The sequence below is a fragment of the Ranitomeya imitator genome, chromosome 2 (assembly GCF_032444005.1).
Source record: "Ranitomeya imitator isolate aRanImi1 chromosome 2, aRanImi1.pri, whole genome shotgun sequence".
NCBI lineage: Eukaryota > Metazoa > Chordata > Amphibia > Anura > Dendrobatidae > Ranitomeya > Ranitomeya imitator.
Window position 1 is genome coordinate 47,329,494 of NC_091283.1, and position 16,703 is coordinate 47,346,196.

The window sequence follows — 16,703 nt, forward strand, 5'->3', positions numbered from 1 at the left end:
CAGATTTACCCAGTGGTTTCCCGTTCAGTGTGTAATGGTGATATTGATTCCTTCTTCCCATGTGTATAACCTTACATTTATCATTGTTAAACCTCATCTGCCACCTTTCAGCCCAAGTTTCCAACTTATCCAGATCCATCTGTAGCAGAATACTATCTTCTCTTGTATTAACTGCTTTACATAGTTTTGTATCATCTGCAAATATCAATATTTTACTGTGTAAACCTTCTACCAGATCATTAATGAATATGTTGAAGAGAACAGGTCCCAATACTGACCCCTGCGGTACCCCACTGGTCACAGCGACCCAGTTAGAGACTATACCATTTATAACCACCCTCTGCTTTCTATCACTAAGCCAGTTACTAACCCATTTACACACATTTTCCCCCAGACCAAGCATTCTCATTTTGTGTACCAACCTCTTGTGCGGCACGGTATCAAACGCTTTGGAAAAATCGAGATATACCACGTCCAATGACTCACCGTGGTCCAGCCTATAGCTTACCTCTTCATAAAAACTGATTAGATTGGTTTGACAGGAGCGATTTCTCATAAACCCATGCTGATATGGAGTTAAACAGTTATTCTCATTGAGATAATCCAGAATAACATCCCTCAGAAACCCTTCAAATATTTTACCAACAATAGAGGTTAGACTTACTGGCCTATAATTTCCAGGTTCACTTTTAGAGCCCTTTTTGAATATTGGCACCACATTTGCTATGCGCCAGTCCTGCGGAACAGATCCTGTCGCTATAGAGTCCCTAAAAATAAGAAATAATGGTTTATCTATTACATTACTTAGTTCTCTTAGTACTCGTGGGTGTATGCCATCCGGACCCGGAGATTTATCTATTTTAATCTTATTTAGTCGGTTTCGCACCTCTTCTTGGGTTAGATTGGTGACCCTTAATATAGGGTTTTCATTGTTTCTTGGGATTTCACCTAGCATTTCATTTTCCACTGTGAATACCGTGGAGAAGAAGGTGTTTAATATGTTAGCTTTTTCCTCGTCATCTACAACCATTCTTTCCTCACTATTTTTTAAGGGGCCTACATTTTCAGTTTTTATTCTTTTACTATTGATATAGTTGAAGAACAGTTTGGGATTAGTTTTACTCTCCTTAGCAATGTGCTTCTCTGTTTCCTTTTTGGCAGCTTTAATTAGTTTTTTAGATAAAGTATTTTTCTCCCTATAGTTTTTTAGAGCTTCAATGGTGCCATCCTGCTTTAGTAGTGCAAATGCTTTCTTTTTACTGTTAATTGCCTGTCTTACTTCTTTGTTTAGCCACATTGGGTTTTTCCTATTTCTAGTCCTTTTATTCCCACAAGGTATAAACCGCTTGCACTGCCTATTTAGGATGTTCTTAAACATTTCCCATTTATTATCTGTATTCTTATTTCTGAGGATATTGTCCCAGTCTACCAGATTAAGGGCATCTCTAAGCTGGTCAAACTTTGCCTTCCTAAAATTCAGTGTTTTTGTGACTCCCTGACAAGTCCCCCTAGTGAAAGACAGGTGAAACTGCACAATATTGTGGTCGCTATTTCCTAGATGCCCAACCACCTGCAGATTTGTTGTTCTGTCAGGTCTATTAGATAGTATTAGGTCTAAACATGACAGGTTCCCTTTAAAATATTCAATAAAATCTTGGAAAGTATGCAAGATGGCAGCATATAAATTTACACTGCTCTATTATGATTTTAAAAGTATATCAATAAATAGATTAAATAATTACCAATGTTTCAAGCAAAAAAAGCAAATTTATTGCAATAAAATAATAAACATTTTTTTTTCAATTCTTTCTGCACATAATAAATGAGTTTCCAAATGTGGATGGTAATTTTATATACGCTCACTTATACATTGTTTTCTTTCTTTTTTTTTTTTTACAACTATTTCTTCAGAAAAGCCAGGCCTAAATATGAATGGAAAGTTAGCAATGAAACACACTGTGCAACAATTAAAAGTTTAATTCTAAAAATATTATAATATCTGAATGTGATTTAAAAAATCTTTAAAAAACGAGTTTGTCCTTGGCTTTAAAATAATAATAATTTGAGACAGCGCAGTGACTTTGGAACTTAAACACAAAGTGCGTCTAATGATGCCAAAGCTATATCACACCTTAGTGAAAGTGACTGATTCACACAAGTCACAAAAGGAGAAGCAGATTTGGATTTCTTGCTACATGCTTAAGGTTGCACAAAACTGGAACATAACTGAAGTTTTACATAACATTCTTCTCATCTATAATATTACAAAAGTCTCTTACCATAAATACAGTTGTGAATTTCAAGTTAGTGTCATCTATAAAAATGATAATATAAACATACTAGATGGTGGCCCGATTCTAACGCATCGGGTATTCTAGAATATGCATGTCCACGTAGTAGATTGCCCAGCCACGTAGTATATTGCCCAGTCATGTAGTATATTGCCCAGCGATGTAGTATATTGCCCAGTCACGTAGTATATTGCCCAGTCACGTAGTATATTGCCCAGTCACGTAGTATATTGCCCAGCGACGTAGTATATTGCCCAGCCACGTAGTATATTGCCCAGCCACATAGTATATTGCCCAGCCACGTAGTATATTGCCCAGCCACGTAGTATACAGCACAGAGCCATGTAGTATATTGCACAGCGACGTAGTATATTGCCCAGCCACGTAGTATATTGCCCAGCCACGTAGTATATTGCCCAGCCACGTAGTATACAGCACAGTCATGTAGTATATTGCACAGCGATGTAGTATATTGTCCAGCCACATAGTATATTGCACAGCGACGTAGTATATTTCACAGCAACGTAGTATACAGCACAGAGCCACGTAGTATATTGCACAGCGACGTAGTATATTGCCCAGCCACGTAGTATATTGCACAGTGACGTAGTATACAGCACAGAGCCACGTAGTATATTGCACAGCGACGTAGTATATTGCCCAGCCACGTAGTATATTGCACAGTGACGTAGTATGCAGCACAGAGCCACGTAGTATATTGCCCAGTCACGTAGTATATTACCGAGCCACGTATGTCACAGGTTAAAAAAATAAACATACTCACCTAACGATCTGAGGACCCCTTGTAGTTTAACATACTCACCATTCTCGTCGCTGCTCCTCAGCGTCCTGTCTCTCCGCCTCCTGAGATCCAACGGCGCGCGGCTGCCGCCATCTTGCGTTCCCAGGATGCTTTGCGAAATTACCCATATGACTTAGCAGTCTCACGAGACTGCTAGGTCTTCTGGGTAATTTAGCAAAGCATCGCTGGGAAAGGAAGATGGCGCCAGGCGCGAGCGCCTCAGCGGACAACGGAGGGTGAGTATAGCAGGTTTTTTTTTTTACTATTTTTAACATTACTTTTTTTTACTATTGATGCCGCATAGGCAGCATCAATAGTAAAAGGTTGGGGACACACAGGGTTAATAGCGGCGGTAACGGAATGAGTTACCCGCGGCATAATGCGGTCCGTTACTGCCTGCATTAACCCTATGTTAGCGGTGACCGGAGGGGAGTGAGGAGCGGGCGCCGGGGACACTGACTGCAAGGAGTAAGGAGCGGAGCGCCGGGGACACTTACTGTGGGGAGCGGAGCGCCGGGGACAATGACTGCGGGGAGTGGAGTGCCGGGGACACTGACTACGGGGAGTATGGAGCGGAGCACCGGGGACACTGTGGGGAGCGGGGAGTATGGAGCGGGTGCCGGCCACTGACTGCGGGGAGTATGGAGCCGCCAATTTCTTCCGTGTCTGTCGCTGATTGGTCGTGGCTGTTTTGCGGCGACCAATCAGCGACTTGGATTTCCATGATAGAGGCCACGACCAATGAATATCCGTGACAGACAGAAGGACAGACGGAAGTACCCCTTAGACAATTATGTATATAGATATACATATGCACACATCATAATGTCAGTGACGAGGAATTGCAGACATTTTGTAAGAACGCGGCAGATGGCCAACACTGCTAAACTCTGGACTCAAGTCGATGTCATCTGTGGGCACCACTGTGGTCAGGGTGAACTTCTGGAGGAGTGTGGTCAGGAACAGGAAAAGTTCCATTCGAGCTAAACCTTCTCCTATACTAGTGTTGAGCGATACCTTCCGATATCGGAAAGTATCGGTATCGGATAGGATCGGCCGATATTCAAAAAATATCGGATATCGCCGATACCGATACCCGATCCCAATGCAAGTCAATGGGACCAAAATATCGGAATTAAAATAAACCCTTTCTTGCCTTGTAGGTTCATTCTACATGAAGGAAAACAACTAAGAATAATGTAGGATGTATTGTGGGAGGTGGCGGAGACATTAAAGGCAATGAGGTTTAGCCCAATCAAATAGAATAGCATGTTTTTTTTTTTTTTAAGACGTTCGGAGTGAAAAAGATATTGAGTATGTAAATTTTTTTTTATTTTGTCAGATATTGATGTTTCACTATTCCACGCCCTTCCCCTTCTTTTTTTTTCTTTTTTTTTTTTACTTTTCCCACACTTTCATCTTCATCATCATCAGCATCTTTGACATCAACTTCTTCTTCACCTTATTCATCTTCTTCTTCATCTTCTACCTATTTTTTTTTTTATTACATTCTTCATATTCATTTTATTCAACTATTATTATTCTTCCTATTCTACATATTCTTTTTATTCCACTGTTATTATTCTTCCTATTCTACTTCTTCATCATATTCTCATTTGTGACAGGCATTCCCGTAGTTGTTATCTATAAAAGTTGGAAGATTACACCTTCCGTTCTGCCAGTCACAAAAGTTACATTTGTCCGCGTTCAGTTTGGCCTGCAGCATCAGGCTTTATCCAGGGGCACCACGAGGAGGAACGGACTCACCCCCATACACTGCTTAGTCTTCTTCTGCATATAATTTAGATAATATCTTTTGCTCTGATATTAAGTCTTATGCTTAATGTTCTTCTGCTCTTTGTTCTGCAGCCTCTTGTTCTTCTGCTTCTCGGTCTTCCATGTCGTCGTCTCCAGGGTCGTCGTCTCCAGTGTCGTCATCTCCGCCGTCGTCGTCTCAGCCGTCGTCGTCTCCGCCGTCGTCGTCGTCGTCGTCATCGGGGTGGTCTTCCGGGTCGTCGTCGTCGTCATCAGGGTGGTCTTCCGGGTCGTCGACTTTAGGGTCTTCAACTTGGAAATGTAGCAGAAGGTACAAGAAGGCTGAGAAAATGCCAAGAACCAGCTGATGGAACTGGAACTCGGATGGCTACCCGAAGGTTCAAGAGCCTATGGAACTACCGAGGACCAGCTGACGTTACTGGAACCCGGTTACTAAGCAGGAGGTACCCGTGCTAAAAAGCACTACCAAGGACCGCCTGACGTTGGCGGAACTCGGATACCCAGAAGGAGGCACCTAAGCCAAAGGCTCTGCCCGGAACCAGCTGACGTTACTGGAACCAGGATGGGGAGCAGAAGGTACAAGAGCAAAAGACACTGCCGAGAACCAGCTGACGGTACTGGAACCCGGATGGGTAGCCGAAGGTCCAAGAGCCAATGGAACTACCGAGGACCAGCTGACGTTACTGGAACCCGGTTACTAAGCAGGAGGTACCCGTGCCCGAAAGCACTACCAAGGACCACCTGACGTTGGTGGAACTTGGATACCCAGAAGGAGGCACCTAAGCCAAAGGCTCTGCTCGGAACCAGCTGACGGTACTGGAACCAGGATGGGGAGCAGAAGGTACAAGAGCAAAAGACACTGCCGAGAACCAGCTGACGGTGCTGGAACCAGGTGGTGGACCTGAAGGTCCACAGGAGAGGAGAGAACAGCTAGGCCGCGAGGCAGCCGCAGTTACTGAACCCCAACAGTCCTACAGGGGGAGCTGGGCCTACTGGCACTACAGAACCAGCCTTGACTACCAGTTCACGCAGCCCACATAGGAAGCTCCTAAACTGGAGGCACCCTGGAGTTGGCTAACCCGACCGCACCACGACGGGGCAAGCATAGGCGTCTCAGTGAGCTTGACACAACCCGGAAACAGCTGACGGTGCTGAAACCAGGCTTGGCACGAGGGAGTACCTGTGACAAGAACACTGCCGAGAACCAGCTGGCGGTGCTGGAACCCAGATGCGTTGCCCCAGTGTGCAAGAGCCAATGGCACGACCGAGGACCAGCTGGCGGTGCTGGAACCCGGTTACTAAGCTGTAGGTGCCCGCGCTTAAAAGCAAAACCAAGGACCGCCTGACGTTGGCGGAACTCGGATACCCAGGAGGAGGCACCTAAGCCAAAGGCTCGGCCCGGAACCAGCTGACGGTGCTGGAACCAGGTGGTGGACCCCAAGGCCCACAGGAGAGGAGAGAACAGCTAGGCCGCGAGGCGGCCGCAGTTACCGAACCCCAACAGTCCTACAGGGGGAGCTGGGCCTACTGGCACTACAGAACCAGCCTTGACTACCAGTTCACGCAGCCCACATAGGAAGCTCCTAAACTGGAGGCACCCTGGAGTTGGCTAACCCGACCGCACCATGACGGGGCAAGCATAGGCGTTTCAGTGAGCTTGACACAACCCGGAAACAGCTGACGGTGCTGAAACCAGGCTTGGCACGAGGGAGTACCTGTGACAAGAACACTGCCGAGAACCAGCTGGCGGTGCTGGAACCCAGATGCGTTGCCTATTAAAGATTGTCTTCCTAGAGCCCCAACTAGCGGTGTTGGAGCTAAGGGTAAGCAGGGGGAGCAGAGTGTAGGCCGAAGCCTGCACTGGAGGCAGCTTTGTGTCTGCGTTGTGTTTGCAGGACACTTTGCCGGCTACACAGTGGGGGAACAGCTGGCGTTGCTGAACCCCACTAACACAATGGCGTGTGTTTTTCTCTGTGCAGCTAGCACTTGCGGTCAAAAACTAGCGATGTTAGAGCCCGTGTTGAAGCAGGAGGAGGAGTAGAGGAGCAGAGTGTAGGCCGAAGCCTATTTGAACCAATTTCAAAGGAAACCTTTAACCCCCCCTCAGGTGTTACAAAGTACAAGAGACACACCTTGTGCAGTATTAATGCTGCACAAGTGAAAGGTTGCTCTATTAATTTGTCTACTTGCACACGCTGAATGAAAGACGTACACAATTTAGCCCATTCTACAGTCAAACTGTAGTGGATGCGTGACTTGGCTTTTTAAGGAGACGCAGCACAGGTGTCCCAAATAACGCCTTGGTGCTTGGCACAGCTCACTGAGCGTTGTTATTTGCTGTACAGGAGTCTGCGCTCTTGTGTTATCCCTTGGCAATGCCCTGTTAGAGCTGCCCGTCTTATGACCTCATTTCATGTTGGCCGGTGCGGTTAACGATGGCCATAAATCCCAGACCCACAGTGCCTTTTCATAAAGTCACACTGCGGTGCTGTGATTCGTGGCCTTGAGCAGTAAATATTTTGGCCGCTCACACACGTCCTTACACCTGCTTCAGACTGGGCGGCCTCTGCTGATCCCTTCTCGCATGCCGCGGCCATGAGGCTGCACAGTCTGAAGAAGGCGGAAGGAGATGAGTTAAGACAGGTGAAGATATGCACTGCTCGTGCCCATCAATCACACCCTCGCAGTCAAAATAAGACAACGAGGAGCATTGTTTCAGGCAGGGCGGACGCACAGGCGCAACAAGCCAACCAATGATGTCAGAAGACGGGAAGCGCTACCAAGGGGGGTGCTGCGTATCATTAGAAAGGAAAGTCACACCTCAGGGACAGTGGAATGGTCTCAATGAGACACATTTTGTACGTTTTGAGTTCCACGTGGGCAAGGACAAAAAGTCAGCCACCTTGTACAAATGCAGCAGTACTGCTGTACAAGGTGGCTGTTATACATAGAAACACCTGGGGGTGGGGGGCAGGCTCCCTTCAATTTCAGTTCATGTGCCTGCGTGGCGTTTGCAGGACATGTTGCCAGCTACACAGCAGGGGAACAGCTGGCGGTGCTGAACCCCACTAACACATTGGCTGGTGTTTTTCTCTGTGCAGCTAGCATGTCCGGGCAGAAACTGGCGTTGTTTGAGCCCAGGGTCAGCAGGAGGAGGAGAGGAGCAAAGTGTAGGCCGAAGCCTGCACTGGTGGCAGCTTTTGTTCAGTTGTGCCAGCGTGGCTTGTGCTGGACACGATGCCGACTACACAGCAGGGGAACAGCTGGCGGTGCTGAACCCCACTAACACATTGGCTGGTGTTTTTCTCTGTGCAGCTAGCATGTCCGGGCAGAAACTGGCGTTGTTTGAGCCCAGGGTCAGCAGGAGGAGGAGAGGAGCAAAGTGTAGGCCGAAGCCTGCACTGGTGGCAGCTTTTGTTCTGTTGTGCCAGCGTGGCTTGTGCTGGACACGTTGCCGACTACACAGCAGGGGAACAGCTGGCGTTGCTGAACGCCACTAACACATTGACTGGTGTTTTTCTCTGTGCAGCTAGCAGTTCCGGGCAAAAACTAGCGGTGTTTGAGCCCAGGGTCAGCAGGAGGAGTAGAGGAGCAGAGTGTAGGCCGAAGCCTAGTTGAACCAATTTCAAAGGTTACCTTTAACCCCCCCCCTCAGGTGTTGCAAGGTACAAGAGCCACACCTTGAACAGCATTAATGATGCACAAGTCAAAGGTTGCTCTATTTAATTTTGCTCCTTGCACACGCTGAATTAAACACGTACACTATTTAGCCCATTATACTGTCAAACAGTAGTGGAGGCGTGACTAGTCTACTAGTCTTTTTAAGGAGACGCAGCACAGGTGTACAAATTTACACCTAGGTGCTATGCGCAGATTCCTTACCGTTGTTATTTGCAGTACAGGAAACTGCGCTCTTGTGTTATCCCTTGGCAATACCCTGTTAGTGCAGGCCGTCTCATGACCTCATTTCATGTTGGCCGGTGCGGTTAACGATGGCCATAAATCCCAGACCCACAGTGGCTTTTCCTAAAGTCACACTGCGGTGCTGGGATTCGTGGCCTTGTGCAGTAAATATGTTCGCCGCTCACACATGTCCTTACACCTGCTTCAGACTGGGCGGCCTCAGCTGATCCCTTATCGCATGCCGCGGCCATGAGGCCGCACAGTCAGAAGAAGGCGGAAGGAGGGGAGTGAAGACAAGGGAACATATGCACTGCTCGTGCCCATCAATCACACCCTCGCAGTCAAAATATATGAGACAACGGGGGGCGTTGTGTCGGGCAGGGGGGACGCACAGGCACAGCCAGCCAACCAATGATGTCAGGAGACGGGCAGCGCTAACAATGGGGGTGCTGCGTGTCATTAAAAAGGAAAGTCACACCTCAGGGACATTGTAATGGTCTGTAATGAGACACATTTTGTACTTGTTGAGTTCCACGTGTGCAAGGAGAAAAAGTCAGCCACCTTGTACAAATGCAGCAGTACTGCTGTACAAGGTGGCTGTTATACATAGAAACACCTGGGGGGGTGGGGGGCAGGCTCCCTTCAATTTCAGTTCATGTGCCTGCGTGGCGTTTGCAGGACACGTTGCCAGCTACACAGCAGGGGAACAGCTGGCGGTGCTGAACCCCACTAACACATTGGCTGGTGTTTTTCTCTGTGCAGCTAGCATGTCCGGGCAGAAACTGGCGTTGTTTGAGCCCAGGGTCAGCAGGAGGAGGAGAGGAGCAAAGTGTAGGCCGAAGCCTGCACTGGTGGCAGCTTTTGGTCAGTTGTGCCAGCGTGGCTTGTGCTGGACACGATGCCGACTACACAGCAGGGGAACAGCTGGCGGTGCTGAACCCCACTAACACATTGGCTGGTGTTTTTCTCTGTGCAGCTAGCATGTCCGGGCAGAAACTGGCGTTGTTTGAGCCCAGGGTCAGCAGGAGGAGGAGAGGAGCAAAGTGTTGGCCGAAGCCTGCACTGGTGGCAGCTTTTGGTCAGTTGTGCCAGCGTGGCTTGTGCTGGACACGATGCCGGCTACACAGCAGGGGAACAGCTGGCGGTGCTGAACCCCACTAACACATTGGCTGGTGTTTTTCTCTGTGCAGCTAGCATGTCCGGGCAGAAACTGGCATTGTTTGAGCCCAGGGTCAGCAGGAGGAGGAGAGGAGCAAAGTGTAGGCCGAAGCCTGCACTTGTGGCAGCTTTTGGTCAGTTGTGCCAGCGTGGCTTGTGCTGGACACGATGCCGACTACACAGCAGGGGAACAGCTGGCGGTGCTGAACCCCACTAACACATTGGCTGGTGTTTTTCTCTGTGCAGCTAGCATGTCCGGGCAGAAACTGGCGTTGTTTGAGCCCAGGGTCAACAGGAGGAGTAGAGGAGCAGAGTGTAGGCCGAAGCCTAGTTGAACCAATTTCAAAGGTTACCTTTAACCCCCCCTCAGGTGTTGCAAGGTACAAGAGCCACACCTTGAACAGCATTAATGATGCACAAGTCAAAGGTTGCTCTATTTAATTTTGCTCCTTGCACACGCTGAATAAAACACGTACACTATTTAGCCCATTATACTGTCAAACAGTAGTGGAGGCGTGACTACTAGTCTTTTTAAGGAGATGCAGCACAGGTGTCAAAATTTACACCTAGCTGCTGTGCGCAGATTCCTGAGCGTTGTTATTTGCTGTACAGGAGTCTGCGCTATTGGGATCCCTTGGCCATGCGCTGTGAGCGCTTCCTGTCTTCTGACCTCATTTAATGTCGGCCGTTACGGTTAGCGATGGACATGAATCCCAGACCCACAGTGTGTTTTCAAAAAATCACACTGCGTGGCTGGGATTCGTGGCCTTGTTCAGTAAATATGTTTGACGCTCACACATGTCCTTACACCTGCTTCAGACTGGGCGGCCTCATCTGATCCCTTATCGCCTGCCGCGGCCATGAGGACACCCAGTCTGAAGAAGGCGGAAGGAGATGAGTGAACACAGGCAAACATATGCACTGCACATGCCCATCAATCACACCCTCGCTGTTCAAAAAAATAAGACACCGAGGGGCGTTGTTTCGAGCAGGGCAGACGCACAGGCGCAGCCAGCTAACCAATGATGTCAAAAGACGGGCAGCGCTAACAAGGGTGGTGCTGCGTATCATTAGAAAGGAAAGTCACACCTCAGGGACAGTGGAATGGTCTCAATGAGACACATTTTGTACGTGTTGAGTTCCACGTGGGCAAGGAGAAAAAGTCAGCCACCTTGTACAAATGCAGCAGTACTGCTGTACAAGGTGGCTGTTTTACATAGAAACACCTGGGGGTGGGGGGCAGGCTCCCTTCAATTTCAGTTCATGTGCCTGCGTGGCGTTTGCAGGTCACGTTGCAAGCTACACAGCAGGGGAACAGCTGGCGGTGCTGAACCCCACTGACACATTGACTGGTGTTTTTCTCTGTGCAGCTCGCATGTCCGGGCAAAAACTGGCGGTGTTAGAGCCCAGGGTCAGCAGGAGGAGGAGAGGAGCAATGTGTAGGCCGAAGCCTGCACTGGTGGCAGCTTTTGGTCAGTTGTGCCAGCGTGGCTTGTGCTGGACACGATGCCGGCTACACAGCGGGGGAACAGCTGGCGGTGCTGAACCCCACTAACACATTGGCTGGTGTTTTTCTCTGTGCAGCTAGCACTTCCGGGCAGAAACTGGCGGTGTTTGAGCCCAGGGTCAGCAGGAGGAGGAGAGGAGCAGAGTGCAGGCCGAAGCCTGCACTGGTGGCAGCTTTTGGTCATTTGTGCCAGCGTGGCTTGTGCTGGACACGATGCCGACTACACAGCAGGGGAACAGCTGGCGGTGCTGAACCTCACTAACACATTGACTGGTGTTTTTCTCTGTGCAGCTAGCAGTTCCGGGCAAAAACTAGCGGTGTTTGAGCCCAGGGTCAGCAGGAGAGGAGCAGAGTGTAGGCCGAAGCCTAGTTGAACCAATTTCAAAGGTTACCTTTAACCCCCCTCAGGTGTTGCAAGGTACAAGAGCCACACCTTGTGCAGCATTAATGCTGCACAAGTAAAAGGTTGCTCTATTTGTTTTGCTCCTTGCACACGCTGACTAAAACACGTACACTATTTAGCCCATTATACTGTCAAACAGTTGTGGAGGCGTGACTTGTCTTTTTAAGGAGACGCAGCACAGGTGTCAAAATTTGCACCTAGGTACTGGGCGCAGATTCATGAGCGTTGTTATTTGCTGTACAGGAGTCTGCGCTATTGGGATCCCTTGGCCATGCGCTGTGAGCGCTTCCTGTCTTCTGACCTCATTTAATGTCGGCCGTTACGGTTAGCGATGGACATGAATCCCAGACCCACAGTGTGTTTTCAAAAAATCACACTGCGTGGCTGGGATTCGTGGCCTTGTTCAGTAAATATGTTTGACGCTCACACATATCCTTACACCTGCTTCAGACTGGGCGGCCTCATCTGATCCCTTATCGCCTGCCGCGGCCATGAGGACACCCAGTCTGAAGAAGGCGGAAGGAGATGAGTGAACACAGGCAAACATATGCACTGCACATGCCCATCAATCACACCCTCGCTGTTCAAAAAAATAAGACACCGAGGGGCGTTGTTTCGAGCAGGGCAGACGCACAGGCGCAGCCAGCTAACCAATGATGTCAAAAGACGGGCAGCGCTAACAAGGGTGGTGCTGCGTATCATTAGAAAGGAAAGTCACACCTCAGGGACAGTGGAATGGTCTCAATGAGACACATTTTGTACGTGTTGAGTTCCACGTGGGCAAGGAGAAAAAGTCAGCCACCTTGTACAAATGCAGCAGTACTGCTGTACAAGGTGGCTGTTTTACATAGAAACACCTGGGGGTGGGGGGCAGGCTCCCTTCAATTTCAGTTCATGTGCCTGCGTGGCGTTTGCAGGTCACGTTGCAAACTACACAGCAGGGGAACAGCTGGCGGTGCTGAACCCCACTGACACATTGACTGGTGTTTTTCTCTGTGCAGCTCGCATGTCCGGGCAAAAACTGGCGGTGTTAGAGCCCAGGGTCAGCAGGAGGAGGAGAGGAGCAATGTGTAGGCCGAAGCCTGCACTGGTGGCAGCTTTTGGTCAGTTGTGCCAGCGTGGCTTGTGCTGGACACGATGCCGGCTACACAGAGGGGGAACAGCTGGCGGTGCTGAACCCCACTAACACATTGGCTGGTGTTTTTCTCTGTGCAGCTAGCACTTCTGGGCAGAAACTGGCGGTGTTTGAGCCCAGGGTCAGCAGGAGGAGGAGAGGAGCAGAGTGCAGGCCGAAGCCTGCACTGGTGGCAGCTTTTGGTCATTTGTGCCAGCGTGGCTTGTGCTGGACACGATGCCGACTACACAGCAGGGGAACAGCTGGCGGTGCTGAACCTCACTAACACATTGACTGGTGTTTTTCTCTGTGCAGCTAGCAGTTCCGGGCAAAAACTAGCGGTGTTTGAGCCCAGGGTCAGCAGGAGAGGAGCAGAGTGTAGGCCGAAGCCTAGTTGAACCAATTTCAAAGGTTACCTTTAACCCCCCTCAGGTGTTGCAAGGTACAAGAGCCACACCTTGTGCAGCATTAATGCTGCACAAGTAAAAGGTTGCTCTATTTGTTTTGCTCCTTGCACACGCTGACTAAAACACGTACACTATTTAGCCCATTATACTGTCAAACAGTTGTGGAGGCGTGACTTGTCTTTTTAAGGAGACGCAGCACAGGTGTCAAAATTTGCACCTAGGTACTTGGCGCAGATTCATGAGCGTTGTTATTTGCTGTACAGGAGTCTGCGCTATTGGGATCCCTTGGCCATGCGCTGTGAGCGCTTCCTGTCTTCTGACCTCATTTAATGTCGGCCGTTACGGTTAGCGATGGACATGAATCCCAGACCCACAGTGTGTTTTCAAAAAATCACACTGCGTGGCTGGGATTCGTGGCCTTGTTCAGTAAATATGTTTGACGCTCACACATATCCTTACACCTGCTTCAGACTGGGCGGCCTCATCTGATCCCTTATCGCCTGCCGCGGCCATGAGGACACCCAGTCTGAAGAAGGCGGAAGGAGATGAGTGAACACAGGCAAACATATGCACTGCACATGCCTATCAATCACACCCTCGCTGTTCAAAAAAATAAGACACCGAGGGGCGTTGTTTCGAGCGGGGCAGACGCACAGGCGCAGCCAGCTAACCAATGATGTCAAAAGACGGGCAGCGCTAACAAGGGTGGTGCTGCGTATCATTAGAAAGGAAAGTCACACCTCAGGGACAGTGGAATGGTCTCAATGAGACACATTTTGTACGTGTTGAGTTCCACGTGGGCAAGGAGAAAAAGTCAGCCACCTTGTACAAATGCAGCAGTACTGCTGTACAAGGTGGCTGTTTTACATAGAAACACCTGGGGGTGGGGGGCAGGCTCCCTTCAATTTCAGTTCATGTGCCTGCGTGGCGTTTGCAGGTCACGTTGCAAGCTACACAGCAGGGGAACAGCTGGCGGTGCTGAACCCCACTGACACATTGACTGGTGTTTTTCTCTGTGCAGCTCGCATGTCCGGGCAAAAACTGGCGGTGTTAGAGCCCAGGGTCAGCAGGAGGAGGAGAGGAGCAATGTGTAGGCCGAAGCCTGCACTGGTGGCAGCTTTTGGTCAGTTGTGCCAGCGTGGCTTGTGCTGGACACGATGCAGGCTACACAGCGGGGGAACAGCTGGCGGTGCTGAACCCCACTAACACATTGGCTGGTGTTTTTCTCTGTGCAGCTAGCACTTCCGGGCAGAAACTGGCGGTGTTTGAGCCCAGGGTCAGCAGGAGGAGGAGAGGAGCAGAGTGCAGGCCGAAGCCTGCACTGGTGGCAGCTTTTGGTCATTTGTGCCAGCGTGGCTTGTGCTGGACACGATGCCGACTACACAGCAGGGGAACAGCTGGCGGTGCTGAACCTCACTAACACATTGACTGGTGTTTTTCTCTGTGCAGCTAGCAGTTCCGGGCAAAAACTAGCGGTGTTTGAGCCCAGGGTCAGCAGGAGAGGAGCAGAGTGTAGGCCGAAGCCTAGTTGAACCAATTTCAAAGGTTACCTTTAACCCCCCTCAGGTGTTACAAGGTACATGAGCCACACCTTGTGCAGCATTAATGCTGCACAAGTAAAAGGTTGCTCTATTTGTTTTGCTCCTTGCACACGCTGACTAAAACACGTACACTATTTAGCCCATTATACTGTCAAACAGTTGTGGAGGCGTGACTTGTCTTTTTAAGGAGACGCAGCACAGGTGTCAAAATTTGCACCTAGGTACTGGGTGCAGATTCATGAGCGTTGTTATTTGCTGTACAGGAGTCTGCGCTATTGGGATCCCTTGGCCATGCGCTGTGAGCGCTTCCTGTCTTCTGACCTCATTTAATGTCGGCCGTTACGGTTAGCGATGGACATGAATCCCAGACCCATAGTGTGTTTTCAAAAAATCACACTGCGTGGCTGGGATTCGTGGCCTTGTTCAGTAAATATGTTTGACGCTCACACATATCCTTACACCTGCTTCAGACTGGGCGGCCTCATCTGATCCCTTATCGCCTGCCGCGGCCATGAGGACACCCAGTCTGAAGAAGGCGGAAGGAGATGAGTGAACACAGGCAAACATATGCACTGCACATGCCCATCAATCACACCCTCGCTGTTCAAAAAAATAAGACACCGAGGGGCGTTGTTTCGAGCAGGGCAGACGCACAGGCGCAGCCAGCTAACCAATGATGTCAAAAGACGGGCAGCGCTAACAAGGGTGGTGCTGCGTATCATTAGAAAGGAAAGTCACACCTCAGGGACAGTGGAATGGTCTCAATGAGACACATTTTGTACGTGTTGAGTTCCACGTGGGCAAGGAGAAAAAGTCAGCCACCTTGTACAAATGCAGCAGTACTGCTGTACAAGGTGGCTGTTTTACATAGAAACACCTGGGGGTGGGGGGCAGGCTCCCTTCAATTTCAGTTCATGTGCCTGCGTGGCGTTTGCAGGTCACGTTGCAAGCTACACAGCAGGGGAACAGCTGGCGGTGCTGAACCCCACTGACACATTGACTGGTGTTTTTCTCTGTGCAGCTCGCATGTCCGGGCAAAAACTGGCGGTGTTAGAGCCCAGGGTCAGCAGGAGGAGGAGAGGAGCAATGTGTAGGCCGAAGCCTGCACTGGTGGCAGCTTTTTGTCAGTTGTGCCAGCGTGGCTTGTGCTGGACACGATGCCGGCTACACAGCGGGGGAACAGCTGGCGGTGCTGAACCCCACTAACACATTGGCTGATGTTTTTCTCTGTGCAGCTAGCACTTCCGGGCAGAAACTGGCGGTGTTTGAGCCCAGGGTCAGCAGGAGGAGGAGAGGAGCAGAGTGTAGGCCGAAGCCTGCACTGGTGGCAGCTTTTGGTCAGTTGTGCCAGCGTGGCTTGTGCTGGACACGATGCCGACTACACAGCAGGGGAACAGCTGGCGGTGCTGAACCTCACTAACACATTGACTGGTGTTTTTCTCTGTGCAGCTAGCAGTTCCGGGCAAAAACTAGCGGTGTTTGAGCCCAGGGTCAGCAGGAGAGGAGCAGAGTGTAGGCCGAAGCCTAGTTGAACCAATTTCAAAGGTTACCTTTAACCCCCCTCAGGTGTTGCAAGGTACAAGAGCCACACCTTGTGCAGCATTAGTGCTGCACAAGTAAAAGGTTGCTCTATTTGTTTTGCTCCTTGCACACGCTGACTAAAACACGTACACTATTTAGCCCATTATACTGTCAAACAGTTGTGGAGGCGTGACTTGTCTTTTTAAGGAGACGCAGCACAGGTGTCAAAATTTGCACCTAGGTACTGGGCGCAGATTCATGAGCGTTGTTATTTGCTGTA

At 49.6% G+C, this 16,703-nt stretch overlaps 1 protein-coding gene across 1 annotated transcript in view; it reads right to left on the bottom strand.

Annotated features, from left to right (window-relative positions):
- Nucleotides 1–3,921: 3,921 nt before the first annotated feature.
- The window catches only part of LOC138661750 (cytochrome P450 2B11-like), a 35,317-nt gene continuing 22,535 nt past the window's right edge, over nucleotides 3,922–16,703 (bottom strand). Inside the window, exons 9-11 of the mRNA XM_069746644.1 lie at nucleotides 15,350–15,363; nucleotides 6,563–6,566; nucleotides 3,922–4,088 (exon numbers count right to left, since the gene is read on the bottom strand). Coding sequence (XP_069602745.1) covers nucleotides 3,922–4,088; nucleotides 6,563–6,566; nucleotides 15,350–15,363 — 185 coding nt within the window. The remainder of the gene's footprint in view (nucleotides 4,089–6,562; nucleotides 6,567–15,349; nucleotides 15,364–16,703) is intronic.